Source organism: Eublepharis macularius, chromosome 2 (genome assembly GCF_028583425.1).
Source record: "Eublepharis macularius isolate TG4126 chromosome 2, MPM_Emac_v1.0, whole genome shotgun sequence".
NCBI lineage: Eukaryota > Metazoa > Chordata > Lepidosauria > Squamata > Eublepharidae > Eublepharis > Eublepharis macularius.
In genome coordinates this window covers 142,484,524-142,500,493 of record NC_072791.1, presented here as the reverse complement: position 1 = coordinate 142,500,493, position 15,970 = coordinate 142,484,524, and the positions used below count along the sequence as shown (strand labels likewise).

General features: G+C 45.3%; 1 protein-coding gene across 1 annotated transcript in view; it reads left to right on the top strand.

Moving 5' to 3' along the window:
* MRPL21 (mitochondrial ribosomal protein L21) overlaps nucleotides 1-15,970 on the top strand; it is a 41,343-nt gene that overhangs the window by 8,011 nt on the left and 17,362 nt on the right. Inside the window, exon 3 of the mRNA XM_054969854.1 lies at nucleotides 8,259-8,344. Within this exon, the coding sequence (XP_054825829.1) occupies nucleotides 8,259-8,344 (86 nt within the window). The remainder of the gene's footprint in view (nucleotides 1-8,258; nucleotides 8,345-15,970) is intronic.

The window sequence follows — 15,970 nt, the reverse complement described above, 5'->3', positions numbered from 1 at the left end:
TTGCAATTTTTCTCTCCCAGATTTTCCTGTCTCAAATTTTCCTGTGCACTCACTGCCATGATCAGGCTAGTTTCTGTTCCCTTTAAATGGCGCTCAGCTTCTCTCAACATTCCACCCCTTCTGGATCTTAAGGAGTTTTTCATTTTTAGCTTGATTAAGTTTTCTGAATACTTGAGTCCTCCAAGTAGGTAAAGACCCCCACCTTGTGTTTGGTTGGTTCAGTTTGGGTGGCTTTTATTAACCATGCAAGTCTCAGCCAGTTTACTGCCAGATACAGTGATTAGTGTAATTTGCAAGGACCATCCCTTCCATAAGCCCCATTGAAATTAATTGGACTTTTTTAAGAGCATGGAAGAGGGACAACTAATATATAATTTTAGGGAGTCTTTTATAGAAGCAATTCCTGATGGATCATACCTACTATGGCTCTAGCTTTTGTGGTTCCAATATGTGAATAGGGAGGTTTGGGAAGGGAGAACCTTTCCCCATTGTTTCCTAGCCCGTGCCCTCCTTGCCCTTTATGATACATTGTTTCAGTTTTCTCTTGGTCCTTATGACCCTAAGAAGATACATCCCAAATTCTGCTAAAAAAATTTTTTTGTACCATGAGATGCAAATTGTCTTAATTTTACAGAATATGGGAGGTCACATAATGGAAGAAGAATTTACACACTCCATGGAAATACTGGATTGTATCCTGTCACTTTGCTCAGCTAAATGAGAATACTTCTTCCAGTGGAAGAGGCTATTTGAAGGAAGGCTCTACATTTAGCTAAGCAGAGTGGTAGGATATTACCATGTGTCTGAAGTAGGGGATACTGTATTCAGATAGTATGGTTAGAGGCAAGGCAGAATGGCGTAGGGCCCAAAGACCCAGTCTTGCCAGAAGTGTATAATAGTAACATCAGAGCAGCCCCATCATTTTAAATTGCAGAGTGAATTGGCAGTCTGATTTAAAGTTGCATATTCCATGCAGGGTTATTAACTTCTAGGTGGAGCCTGGAATTCTGCTAGACTGCAGAAATCAGTTTCCCCGGAGGAAGTGGCAGTTTTGATGGGTGGACTCTCTGGCATCATATTCCCACTGAGCTCACTCTTCAGACTCTGTCCTCTTCAGGTACTGCCCCCAAATCTCCAGGAATTTTCCATGTTGGAGTTGACAACTTTAACCCATGTTGTTGCATGTCTGCAGATGGTAGTGGGATTCATGCTTGTACCATTTGCTTTTTAATTCACTTAGCTTGTGCAAATTTGTTCATCTTTCATTTTTCTGCAGTTCTCTGTGCTCTGCTATATTGTTAAATAGGATCGGGGAAGAGATGCTCCTTTGTATGAGCAAAATGACTTTTCTTTATTTGCAAAGCATTTATTTGTAAAACATTGCCAGTATGTGATTAGGCAGCCTTTGAAATTGCCACAAAACATCTTCCACTTTCTTAATGCTGGAATACTCACCCATATGAGAGCTGACCGTGAATTATCTGCTGCAATGAATTTTCAGTCTCCTCAGTGCAGCTTGAATGAAGGACATTATATGGCTTTGAGATTTGACAATAGCATGCAAAGTAGGTTACAGATTCCTTGCAGCAGGAGGAGAATTTTCTCCCTTATTTAGGCTTCCTGTGACCATCCTATAATTACATACAGAGATACTGTTCATTCAGAGCAAAGGTTTTTGAAAGAAGTGCATGCATTCTGTTTAATTATATGAAAATTAGATCAGCCTCAATGTAACTGGCTCCATAGTTCTTCTTAGTGAGTAAACATGTCACTGTTTTCAAGAAAAGACTGAAACACTAGTCATTGGTCCATCTATTTCCTTTGACTGGAAATGGCATTCCAGGGCCTTAAGGCACAGACAGGCTTTTCTCAGACCAGCTACCTGAACATTTTTTAGCCTTCTGTGTGCAAAACATGAGCTGCCATGTCTTTTCCCCCTTATCTATCTGTCCATCAGCTGTTTCTCTCTTATCTGGCTTCAACTAGCACAAATTCCCTACTGTTACATGGACATGGTGCATGTTGCATTCTCCATTTCAGCTATGCTGTAGAGGCTATACTCTGCCAGCTAAACCAGCTGAACCACCAGTTCTAGGAAGGGAAATATTTCTGTACTCATAATCAAGCAAGGTCTCAGGTATCATGTAACTTCATTTCAGGGTCTAACCAGATGTGAGCATTTGTACAGCTCACAGTATTTTTCTGATGTAATTATCAGACAGATGGGGACCTATTCAGGTAGGGCTTTATGTAAGTTTCTCCACTGGGACATAGCAACTCCAAGACCATTTCAGGTCAGGGGGAAGGAAGGCTCAATTCCTTCCCCTTGTGACACAGTCCCAATCCAAATCAGACCCCCATATGCCTCATAAATAAATTAAATGACTGGTGCTGTGAATAAACTGCAGATGGATACTCCTGCAGAAATTTAAAAGAAAGCTTGTATAGACAGTTTTTCAGCTGAAACCACCATTTAGAGAATGTTCAATGGGATAGAAAGTTTTAAATCATAGAATGTAAATTGGGAGTGAGAAGTTAAGTATGTTCTGTATGCTCCTGTTGTGGCTCTGAAGGGACTGCAAAAGAGAGAGACTACTTGTGGCCGGTCGGTCCAGGTTTCTGAAGCTTACTGATTTTATAAGCTGGGTGTCCTGTGTGGTAAAACATTGCGCTTCTCATGAATCTGAGCAGGTTATATGGTTAAGATGATCACCCCTTTCCCCTCAAAGTCTCCGGTTGCCGCAGAACGCTGCAGCTCGATTGTTATCAGGAGCTAGGTGGCGCATTCATATGACTGCTATTTTGTAGTCACTCCATTAGCTACACATCAGGTACTGGGCTCAGGTCAAGGTTTTGACTGTCACGTACAAAGCCCTTTATGGCCTTGACCCCTTATATCTGTGGGACCACCACCACCCCCATGCTCCACCATGACACCTTTGCTCATCTGAATAGGTCCTTCTGCAAGTGTCACCCTGCAGTTGGGCAAAATCAACAACTGCCTGTACATACACAGTCTCTGTCATGGTCCTCACTTTATGGAATGGCCTGCCGATGAGGTTAGCACAGTTCCCACTTTCAGGTGGGCTTTTTTACACGAGTAACAGGGCTGTGCAGTAAGGAAATGGTTCAGAGAGATACTTTGGTAACAGGATAAGGAGTGAACACTTCTTCTGTGTACAATCTAGGGATGTACAATTTGAGTTTGGTATTTAATAAAAATTACTGGGTTTTGCCTGATTTGGTAAAATTCAGTATTACTGAACTTGATTCTGTATTACAGAAATACCAAATTTAAGTTTACTGAATTTATTCAGTAAAATTCATAAAGTGTGGCAACACTGTTCCTTGCTGTTCTTTTGCTAAGGAACAGCAAAGAAACACTTCCCTGCTTTTTTTTTTTAACCAGATGAGACGGGGGAGAAGGGCTGTGTGTCAGAGACAGAAGGTGGAGAAGGGAAGTGGGGGGAGTGTGAGTGGCCAATTTTTTGCAGCAGCTCTCCTCCTTTGGCCAGTGGGATTCTCAAGAAGGAGAGTGCCTTTTTTAAACTGCTGCATGGAGTTAAAATTAGAAGGCTTGCCTCAGTCAGCCTCCATTTTGCTCTCTCCTGGAGATAGAGAGAGACACTGTCTTGCTTGCTGCTGGCTGTTGCCTCTCTCTTTATGCTCTGGACTGGGACTATGGCTGGCCTACTTGTACTTCTGCAACTGTGAGCGATTCCTGCTGCTGAGACCTGCATTTAGAGGACTCCTGCACTTAGGACTCACCACACTTGAAGGACTGGTTTGAGAGTCGTTAGACTCACTGAGTTTTCTCTCTCTCTGGGTGGGGGGGTTGGCCTGGTGGATTGGCGGGGAGAAGGGAAGGAAAAATGGTTTTTTTGTTTGCATTTAAAACCTGTTTTTTTTGCTGTGTATGTGTGTGGGGGTGTTTGGGTTGACCCCTTATATCTGTGGGACCACCACCACCCCCATGCTCCACCATGACACCTTTGCTCATCTGAATAGGTCCTTCTGCAAGTGTCACCCTGCAGTTGGGCAAAATCAACAACTGCCTGTACATACACAGTCTCTGTCATGGTCCTCACTTTATGGAATGGCCTGCCGATGAGGTTAGCACAGTTCCCACTTTCAGGTGGGCTTTTTTACACGAGTAACAGGGCTGTGCAGTAAGGAAATGGTTCAGAGAGATACTTTGGTAACAGGATAAGGAGTGAACACTTCTTCTGTGTACAATCTAGGGATGTACAATTTGAGTTTGGTATTTAATAAAAATTACTGGGTTTTGCCTGATTTGGTAAAATTCAGTATTACTGAACTTGATTCTGTATTACAGAAATACCAAATTTAAGTTTACTGAATTTATTCAGTAAAATTCATAAAGTGTGGCAACACTGTTCCTTGCTGTTCTTTTGCTAAGGAACAGCAAAGAAACACTTCCCTGCTTTTTTTTTTTAACCAGATGAGACGGGGGAGAAGGGCTGTGTGTCAGAGACAGAAGGTGGAGAAGGGAAGTGGGGGGAGTGTGAGTGGCCAATTTTTTGCAGCAGCTCTCCTCCTTTGGCCAGTGGGATTCTCAAGAAGGAGAGTGCCTTTTTTAAACTGCTGCATGGAGTTAAAATTAGAAGGCTTGCCTCAGTCAGCCTCCATTTTGCTCTCTCCTGGAGATAGAGAGAGACACTGTCTTGCTTGCTGCTGGCTATTGCCTCTCTCTTTATGCTCTGGACTGGGACTATGGCTGGCCTACTTGTACTTCTGCAACTGTGAGCGATTCCTGCTGCTGAGACCTGCATTTAGAGGACTCCTGCACTTAGGACTCACCACACTTGAAGGACTGGTTTGAGAGTCGTTAGACTCACTGAGTTTTCTCTCTCTCTGGGTGGGGGGGTTGGCCTGGTGGATTGGCGGGGAGAAGGGAAGGAAAAATGGTTTTTTTGTTTGCATTTAAAACCTGTTTTTTTTGCTGTGTATGTGTGTGGGGGTGTTTGGGTTGGACTTTTGTGGAGGGGGGGCTTTGGTTTCTGGTTTTTACTTAAAGTTAGTGTTTATTTTGCTGTTCTTCTGTGGGTGGTTCTTGTTTGTTTGTTTGTTTGTTTGTTGATTAGATTAGATTAGATTAGATTAGATTAGATTAGATTAGATTAGATTAGATTAGATTAGATTAGATTAGATTAGATTAGATGGTTGTTGTGGGTTTTCCGGGCTGTATTGCCGTGGTCTTGGCATTGTAGTTCCTGACGTTTCGCCAGCAGCTGTGGCTGGAATCTTCAGAGGTGTAGCACCAAAAGACAGAGATCTCTCAGAGATCTCGACACTGAGAGATCTCTGTCTTTTGGTGCTACACCTCTGAAGATGCCAGCCACAGCTGCTGGCGAAACGTCAGGAACTACAATGCCAAGACCACGGCAATACAGCCCGGAAAACCCACAACAACCATCGTTCTCCGGCCGTGAAAGCCTTCGACAGATTAGATTAGATTAGATTAGATTAGATTAGATTAGATTAGATTAGATTAGATTAGATTAGATTAGATTAGATTAGATTAGATTAGATTAGATTAGATTAGATTGTTAGTCCACCCTCCCCGCCAGGTGGGCTCAGGGTGGAGTACAACATTTCAATTTACATAAATAACAGTTAAAAACAGATAAAACAGTATACAAATAACATTAAAAACAACTTTATACAATACAGCTTCTCTTCAGATGGCGATGATAAAATACTGCTTTTCATGCCCTGGCTCATATGTAGGGTGGTGGACAGATCTTTAGTGTGGCCAGTGGGGGCCCAACCTAGCCTCCACCATATGCCTGGCAGAGCATCTCTGTCTTACAGGCCCGGCAGAAAGACAATAAATCCCACCGGGCCCTGGTTTTCTCAAACAGAGAGTTCCACCAGGTCGGTGCCAGGACCGAAAGGGCCCTGGCTCTGGTCGAGGCCAGGTGGGCCTCCCTTGGGCTAGGGACCACCAACAGTTGTTTATTTGTTGAACGAAGCATCCTCTGGGGTACATATGGGGAGAGGCAGTCCTGCAGACATGCTGGGCCCAGGCCGCATAGGGCTTTATAAGTCAACACCAGAACCTTGAACCGGACCCGGTACTCAACTGGTAACCAGTGCAGCTGGCGTAATATAGATGTTATATGTTCCCTAATTGGGACCCTTGCAATTACTCGTGCAGCTGCATTTTGGACCAGCTGTAGCCTCTGGATCAGGCCCAGGGGAAGCCCTGTATAGAGCGAGTTGCAGTAGTCTAATCTAGAGGTGACCGTTGCTTGGATCACTGCAGTTAAGTCATGGGTTGATAGGTAGGGGACAAGCTGCCAAGCCTGTCTTAGATAGAAAAATGAAGACCGGCAACCGCTGCGACCTGTGCCTCCATAGTCAAGGAGGCATCCAGGATCACCCTCAGGCTTCTAACTCTGGAAACCGGTGCAAGTAGCGCTCCATCAAGAGCAGGGAGCTGGAGTCCCATACCCATGGCCTCCCGACCCACATGCAGGACCTCCATCTTTGTGGGATTTAATTTCAACCGACTCTGCTTCAACCACCCCGTCACAGCTTCAAAGGCATGCTCCAAGACACGCTCTTCTGTTTTATCCCATTATTCGAGTGCTTTGTTTGCTGTTTTATAATTGCTTATTGGATTTACTTGTTCTTCTGTGGGAGGTTGTGGTTTCCCTTGTTGTGGGTATTTTGTGCTGTACATTTTTGCTAGTTCTTAGGGGTGCTGTTTTCCCCTGATGTTGGGGCTCTTTCTTTATAGTAGTTGGTTGGTGTTTCTGTTTTCTGGTGGCATAAAGTTTGGCTTATTCCCATAGGGAATAATGGAGATTGGAGGTGGCTAGGGACACCTTCTTTGGGGGGCCATAAAGTGGCCTCCGGGGTCCAATCTCCCTGAAACTTGGGTGGTCTTTAGAAAACAGTGAAGAATATATTCCCTGCAAACTCAGTGGGTTTTACTTGCAAAATGCCACCCTCAGCCTCCTGGATAGCCCCCATTGTTTCCCCCATAGAGAATAATGGAGATTGGAGGTGGCTGCGGCACTTTCTTTGGGGTCTATAAAATGTCCCCCTGGAGTCGATGAAATTTGGGGGTAGTTAGAGGACAGGTAGTATTAGGTTCCTTGCAAATTTGGTGAAATTTAGTCCAAAAATAACAAAATTTCTAAATTGTGTTTTCCATAGGAAATAATGGCCAAATTTGCTCTGTGTTACCAAACGGAACTGGAGAATGAATTTAGTGTCCAGGTTACAGGATTTTTTTTCTAATTTGGTATTACAAACCGAATCAACCAAATTTTTTTCCTGTGCACACCCCTAGAACAATCTGTTGCTGCAAAGGGGTTACTGGGTAGTTTCCACGTAATTAAACTGTTTATGTTTTACTTCAGCATTGTTTCAGCTCTGTGCCCTTTACCGTAGCGTAGTGGTTAAATAGTTGGGCTCCAAGCCAGCACTCTGTTGGTTCAACTCCCACTACTGCCATGAACTCTGTAGGTAGCCTTGGTTAAGCCACTCTTCTCAGCCCCAGCTCCCCAGCTGTCTTGTGGGGATAATAATAACACTGATGTTGTTAACCACTCTGAGTGTGGCACTAATCTATCCAGAAGAGCGGTATATAAGCACAGGGTGGTTGTTGCTGCTGTTGTTATTGTTCTGTGTTGAATTTCTGTTATCCATACCATATTGTATTGTTTACTGAATTTTCCAGCCATTGTTCATATTGACTTTCATTGTGTAATCTGCCTTGAGTCTCAGTGAGAAAGGCAAACTATAAATAAAGTAAGTAATAATACTGAAAAACTGCTGGAATGGGAGCTATGGAAATGCAAACCTTTGGTTGGACCCTTAGCCTCTCATACCCCATATCCCTCTCACCCAGCACTCCATCAGTTGTTCTACTGTGGTTCAGCAGAGAAGAGTTCCTTTTAATCTATTCAGCTGACTCTCAGTGATTCCTGATTTTGACAGCAAGAATAATATTGACTAGGAAAGAGAAGTCTTATTTCACATAAAAATTCACAAATTCTCTTTGTAGGTGATCATCACACAGATAAACTTGAAGGAAATTTTTTTCAGCTGCAGATGCAATACATGAAACATAAGGAAACTAAGTTTGAGCTCCAGTTTTGGTTTCTCTATAGTTTGGGAAGGCTTTCCCTTCTCTATTTAAGAGCAGTCTGAAACATCTGTTATTTACAGGAGTGAGTAATCAGCTACATAATTTGTGATGAGAGATTATTATTATTTTATAGAGCCCTTGCAAAAACATCTTTATCTTCACCCCCATGGCCTGAAATCAAGTTGCCAGATCCAGTCGAAGAGGCGAAGCAACACAGAGGTAAATATTTAACAACTCAAAAGTGAAGAGTTTCATTTCAGTTCTTAGGTCTCTGTCTTATTGCCAGTCATTTGTTGTTGTGCTCTGAACTTTTGTGGAGCACATAAATATAGTCAGCATAGGAAAAACAGGCTCAAGAGATGCAGTGGAAGAGATATATGTCAATAAATTTAAGCTGGAAGCAGAAGCTCCTACTTGGAAGTGAAAAGGTTTATTTGTAGCTTAGCCATCATGCAGCATGAATATTGGCTTGCTACAGGAATTTGTGGGGGAAGGCAATAGGGAATGTTTGAATCTTAGACACTTTCAGCACTGACATTTTCCACAGTTTCCATTCTGCTTCCCATGATCTCCAGAGTTCCACATGTGCAAGGGAGTCATGGGACACAAAATTGAATATTGTCTGTCTTTCCCCTGAGTTTTCCTCCTGCAGACATACAGCAACTTTTTCTTGAAGCCGCCTCTGAATTACCACTGATGCAACTTATGTGTGTGCAGGAAGTCTTAGTTCCTAACTGTGTTTCCCCCCACTTTTCTTTTCCTGGGCGCTCATTGGTTGGCTGCCCACCGGTAACCACTTCCACCCTCCTCTGCTCTCTGAACTCCTTTTCCACGATTTTTATCATTAAAGTGAGGTAAGATTTGTAATGCCGCTGCTTCGTTTGCTTCCTCCCTCCTGGCTGTGCTCTCTCTCTCTCTTTTTTTTAAAGCCAGGAAAGAGGCGTAACATTGCTGCTTCATTCACTTCTTCCCTCCTGGTGCTCTGTGGGAGCATTTTGCACAGCTGTTTAAGGAACGAAGCAACAGAGAGGCACTCTTCCCTGGCTTTTAAAAAAAATGAGAAAGTGTGTTTATAGCCAGGAAGGAGGACGCCAAGAAGCCTTTTAACCCTTTCCTGGCTTTTAAAACCGGGAGGGAGGAAATGAACGGAGCATTAGCCTTTTAACCGTAAACATAATTTTTTGTTGAATAAATTGCAACTTAAGATCCATAGTAGCAACAGGAATATGGCATGCAGCCTTTATCCTGTTGCTTTAGCAAAACTGGGTGTTCGAGATCATTATTCCATTCATCTCTAATGCTCTCTGTATCATATTTATTATATATAATTGTAGTTTTTGCTTTTTGCATTGATTCCATAAGAATCTCCAAAAGAGTGGGGGATTCTGAAGCACTCAAAGCTGTCAGACCATATTTGGACTCAAGTAAATGTTTCAGTTGTAAATATTGCCATTCAGCAGAAGGAGGCAAATCGTATTTAAACCTCAGTTGAAAAAAATGACAAGAACTCATCTTCCTTTACCTATCAGCTGATCTAAAGTAAAAATTCCCTTATCTGTCCAAGCTTTCCATAAGAAAGATTTCTTTCCAATTTTTAAATCTAGATTTGACCATAATGTTACTTTACCATGTGAGAACAGATCAAATTGATGTTGTCATGTTACTATGCGGGGGGGGTGCTTCATCTAAGGCTGTATTTAGTATTTCATTAAAATCTCTCTCCACTAACAAATAATCAGATCTAAGATCTACCAAGTTACTGAAACATTGATGAAACATATCTGGAGAATCCACATTTGGACTGTATACATTAATCATAACCATAACAAAATCAAAGCTTTTCACTACCAAAATAATAAAGCAACCATTTGGGTTTGTTATTACATCTTGAACCTGAAAAGAGACACATCTATGTATTAATATAGCCACACTCTTAGATTGAATAGATGTATCTGTAACATATACCTTCTCCCTCTGAGGTGGAGGACATCTTGGGTGTTTCCCACCATCCAATCAGGGAGGCAGGAATTTACATATTTTTCTCCTTCCTGTTGGTCACCCTTCCCTCCTTTCCTGCCTCCAGGGAGAGCAGTAGCAGCAGCCCTTTGAGCTGCTTCTTAAGCCTAATTTCACTTTCACTTCCAGCCTTTCTTTTCAACTTTCCCAGTCAGCTTCTTCTGATTTTTCCCTCACCTTATCTATTCCTCTACTCATCCTTTCTCTTACCTCCCTCGCTGTTTTTTCTGCCTTAAGAGCTCAATGGACTGCCTCAGTCCTTGGGGAATGGAGTCCGAAGTGAGTTTTTTGGAGGAGGAAGCAGAGCTTCCAGTTGCTGAGGCTGTGGCAAATCACCAGTCATCTGGTGCCACCCTTCCTGTAAGGCAGGAGCTGGCTCCCAGCAATGGTATGGCTCTGGAGCCGTGTGTGCCCACCAAGAGGGCAAAGACAGAGTCGGAGGCTGTAACGATGGCGCAGCTCTGCAAGGAGGCTGAGCGCGGCACCTGAGAATGGATGAGTAAAAGGGCAGGAAAGAGCAGTAGCAAGTGCGCCATTTCCCATGTGGGCCAAGTCGCTGGGCTTTCCACCCTCCCAATGGGAGACCTGTCTTCATAGAATCATAGAGTTGGAAGGGGCCATACAGACCATCTAGTCCAGCCCTCTGCCCAGTGCAGGATCAGCCTAAGGCATCTCTGACAAATATTCATCCAGCCTCTTCAACCCGACGCGACTCAGAACAAGAGCCATCCCCAGAGACTGGGGCCCGCAGGAGGGGTAATGTACAACCCGCTGTCGGGGGGGCCCTCGGTGGAGTTTTTTGTTATGATTAGGCAAGCAATGAGGGATGAGCTGGTAAAGCTCTCTCAGCCTCTCTGCCAGCCTTGCAGTGACATCTTCTCCACCCCCTTACCCTTCCCATGGCAAAGTCAAGGACAAGCCAAAAAAGACTGCATCAGCAGCTTGGCCCACCAAGGCAGCTCAAAAAGCCACTCAGATCAGACTGTCCAACTCTGATCCCCATTGGGCAGAGGGGGTCTCCTCTGATAGTGATGAGAACGAGGAAGTCTGAGGAAGAGGAGGAGGAGATCTCTGTCCCAGAGCAGCCCAATAGACTAAGTTTGAAGACTGTCAGTACCTCCTCTCTAAATCCCTATCAGCACTAGAGTTACAAAATAGGGGAATGGGGGAGGAGGAGGAGGAGGACAACCCCAGATCAGATAAAAGAGCTAACAGACCCGAAAGGAGTAAAGAGTTCTTCCCAAGAGCTAGCTCCTCTGAGAGAGTTTTCCCATTTCCTGAATACTTCGAGCGACAGCTCAAAGCTGAATGGGAGATGCCTGCTGCCAACAAACAATGCTCCCCTGCAGCCAAAAAATTATCTGCCTTACCCTCTTTTGCGAATGAGTTGATGCAGGTTCCTCGGATCGACGCTCCAGTGGCTGCTATCCAGACATCAGGCCTTCTCTCCGAAGACGGACAAGGGGTGGTGAAAGACAGCCTAGACGGGAAAGCAGAGGTCTCTCTTAGACGGGCCTATGAGGCAGCAGCCTTGGCAATCAAGGCCTCGACCACAGCATCTGTAGTCTCAAGGGCTTCCATGGTCTGGGTACGAAAACTTATTCAATTGATTCCAGAGAGCAACAGGCGGTTGCTTGAAGGGGTGAACAGGATTCTTAAAGCTAGTTCCTTTGCAGCGAATGTGACGCTGGATGCCATATCCTTCTCTTCTTGTTCCCTGGCATCGGCAGCAGTAGCCAGACGCTTGCTGTGGCTCAGAGCATGGCAGGCGGCATCCAGTCAAAGTTCATCCTGATGGCATATCCTCTTTAGGGAGACAAGCTGTTCGGGGACCACCTCAACAAAGTCCTGGTGGAGACAAGGGACAAGAAAAAAGCATTACCTATGAGCCTGCACAGACCTGACAGACGCCCCTTCAACCAGCCATTTCGTTCCTTTCACACTTTGGCCAGACCAAGACAGGACTCCAAGCATTCATCTTGGAACTCGACAAAGGGCACCTTCAAGAGGGGCTCCTTCACCTCTAGGCCCACCAAACACTTTCAGAATAGATGAGAAAAGAGGGAGTTTGAGAATAAGGCTTCCAAGTTATGACTCACCTCAAATTCCAAAGGCTACTCAATAGAATTCGAGTCTCTTCCTCTGGATCGTTTCATTGCTTCACCTGTAAGGAAAAACCCCTACCGGAAGCATATCACCAGGCAAGCCATTCAACACCTACAGGACATTCACGCCATAGAACCAGTACCTGTCAGAGAGCGGGGTCAAGGTGTGTATTCCCTATTCTTTACAGTCCCGAAAATAAGCGGAGACTGGAGAGCGATTCTGGACCTGAAATTTGTGAACAAGTTCCTGAAGATCAGACACTTTTGCATGGAAACACTTTGGTTGGTGGCAGAAGCTCTCCAGCCAGAGGAGTTTCTGACATCAATAGACCTCACGGAGGCGTACCTTCACATCCCAATCGTTACATTGCATCGTCGTTTTCTCCAGTTCAGCGTAAGCGGCAACCACTATCAGTTCAGATCTCTTCGGCCTCACAACAGCCCCGAGGGTGTTCACCAAGGTCCTCATCAGTCCAATCGTGCATCTCAGAGAAAAGGGAATCCACATCCATCCATATCTGGGCAACTTGTTGATCAGAGCCAGCTCACAGAAGGCGAGTCAAGATACATCCATTTCCTGCAGCTCCACGGCTTCCAGATAAACCTGAAAAAATGCTCTCTTCTACCTTCCCAAACTATACAACACCTAGGCATGATAGTGGATACCAGGAGGTGTCGCATCTTTCTTCCTAAAGACAAGATTCAGAAAACCAAGAGGCTAATCATAGCAGTAATCCAAAGCAAGGCGAGCTCTCTCATGATCCTATCCAAGCTCATGGGCACCCTCACGGCAAACTGCGAAGCCATACATGGGGGCAGGTTTCATTCTTGGCCCCTCCTGTCTTTCTTAAGGCCTTACCAGTTTCTCATCATGACAAGGATGGACTTGCCGATACAAGTGCCCAGAATGGTCAAGGAGAGCCTCCTTTGGTGGCCCAGAGACAGGAACCTGAATCAGGGCAAGAGCTTACTGACTCCCCAAGTAACCCAAATTTTTATGGGTGCAAGCCTCTCAGGCTGGGGAGCATCCCTGGAGGGACGGCGAGTCAACCCTGCCCATCAATCTGCTCGAGCTGAGAGTGATCAGATTGGCCTTGACAGAATTATTGGACAAGATCGAAGGGAAAGACATCCTCATCCGTACGGACAACATGTCAGTGAAGTCCTGTATCAACAAACAAGGAGGGACTTGCTCATCTGCTTTGCACAGGGAAGCAACCAGGGTCCTGGCTTGGGCAGAATCTCACCTGGCATCGATCCGGGCGGAGCACATCAAGGGTCAGGACAACATTCAGGCAGATTGGCTGAGCAGGCAATCTAGCCTACCGGGAGAATGGTGCCTAAAGAGAGACGCATTCCAGATAATAACAGACCGCTTTGGCCAGCCAGTCCTGGATAGAGATAAGCACGAACAGCAATACGAACTTAAAAAAAGCCACGAGCAGCCCAATCAGCTGTTCGTGAACAAGCTGTTCATGAGGCCCCATTCTAAATGAACAGGTGGTCATTGCAAGCCTTGTTCATTTCCGTTTGTTGCTATTCGTCAAGCCAGACAATCTGGCACCTGCAGTCAATTCCCTTGGCAACTGGAGGCAGGGACTGCCTGAACTCTGTCTGAACTCCTGCTGTTGCCCTGGAAACCCCAATCTAAGTCCAATTTAGCTTGATAGGCAGGTCTTTCTTTCAAGTGTGGAGCTACAAATTTGTTACAAGGAATCAAAGAGCAGGGGGGAGCGGGGCTCCCAGCTCTGGTTTTGCAGACAGTGAGGGAGAGGCAGTTGCTGTTGGCATTTTGAGAGAGAGACAGGGAGACTGCATTGGAGCTTGAATTTTCTTTGTGTGTGGTGGGATAGGGATCTACCTCTTCAAGTTCCAGGGCTGCTGCCGGGCTGTGAGCCAAGCTGTTATTTATTACTGGTACCTTTCCTGCTGCCTGCTCAGATAAAGCTTCTGGGAGTGGTGCGGTAGGGATCTACCCCTTCAGGTTCCAGGGCTGTTGCCAGGCTCTGGGGCCAAGCTATTATTTATTATTGGTACATTTCCTACTGCTTGCTCAGGTAGGGTTTCTGGGAGTAGCATGGTAGGGATCTTGATGGCTGGAGGAGAGCCTGCTGACCCCCACGAACAACGAACATGTTCGTGAACAGGTCACGTTTGTCAGTGTTCGTTGTTCGTGAATGGCAACGAACAGCGAACACCATGTTTGTGGGGGCGGGGGTTCTGTTCATGCCCATGTCTAGTCCTGGACCTGTTTGCATCATCAGTTGCCCCGGTTCCTGTCCAGATACTACCATCCTTGGTCCAAAGGCACGGGCACTCTCACGTCACAGTGGCCCCAGGGTCTCCTATACGCTTTTCCGCCCATTCCGATTCTCCCCGAGGTTTTGAGGAAGATAATAGAACAGCGAGCCCTTGTCATAGTGGTTTCCCCCTGGTGTCTCAGACATCCATGGTTCTCGACTCTTCAAAGATTAGCAGAATAACCCCCTTTATCTCTTCAGACAACTCCAGACCTCCTGTTGCAGGGTCCCATCTGGTATCCGCACCTGAAACGGTTGTGTTTGACCGCTTGGAAGTTGAGCGCAGAATGTTAACTGAAATGGGATACCTCCCCAAAATAGTTCACACCATGATGACCTCCAGGAAGAGATCAACCATAAAAATTTACAACACCTCATGGAAGACATTCATTAGATGGGCCAGAAGGAAGAAGGTAGACCCTCTTCATCCATCTTTGAGTGCGGTCTTGCCCTTTTTACAAGACTGTCTTGACTCCAGTTTGAAACCAGCTACCCTAAGGAGACACATTGCAGCTCTGGGTTCGGTCCTACCTACCACCAAAGGTCTAAAGATCTCGGAACATCCCCACGTTCAACGCTTCTTAAAAGGGGCATCGCTGCTAAGCCCACCAGTGATACATCGGTTCCCAACCTGGAGACTTAATGTGGTGCTCAAAGCATTGACCAAGCCCCTGTTCGAACTAGTAAAGGAAATTCCACTGAAGTAGCTAAAATTTAAGACTCTTTTCTTAGTGGCAATAACATCGGCAAGGCAAATCTCAGAAATCAGCGCATTGTCACTAAAACCCCATCTCTGTGTATTCCACAAGGATAAGGTGGTCTTGCGCACAGACCCCACCTTTCTTCCAAAGGCATACTCTAGATTTCACAGATCACAAGAAATTAGCTTTCCGTCTTTTTGTCTGGATCCACGGCACCCCAGAGAAAAGGAATGGCACTGCCTTGATGTGAGGAGATCACTCAAGGCGTACCTGACCAGAACAGAGGGCATCAGGAAATCAGATTTCATTTTCGTTAACATGGGTCCTCCCAACTTAGGTCGGAAGATGTCCTCCGTAGCTATAGGTCGGAGCATTCGATCATGTATTGCAGAAGCTTACAAAGCGTCTAATAAGGAGATTCCGGAGGGAATCACGGCTCACTCCTTAAGAAGTGCGGCAACCAATGCAGCTTTCTGAAATCAAGTGTTGGTGGAAGAAATATGCAGAGCCGCCACTTGGTCTTTGGTAACTACCTTCGTACGACATTATAAATTGGACTGGTATGATTTGGCGGATGCTGCCTTTGGAAGGCGGGTGTTGCAGCACATAATTCAGAACGAAGACCGTGTTCCGCCCAAAGGAATGTAACTGCTTTGGGAGCACCCAAGATGTCCTCCACGTCAGAGGGAGAACGGACCTTTGGACACTTACCGTGAAGGGTCC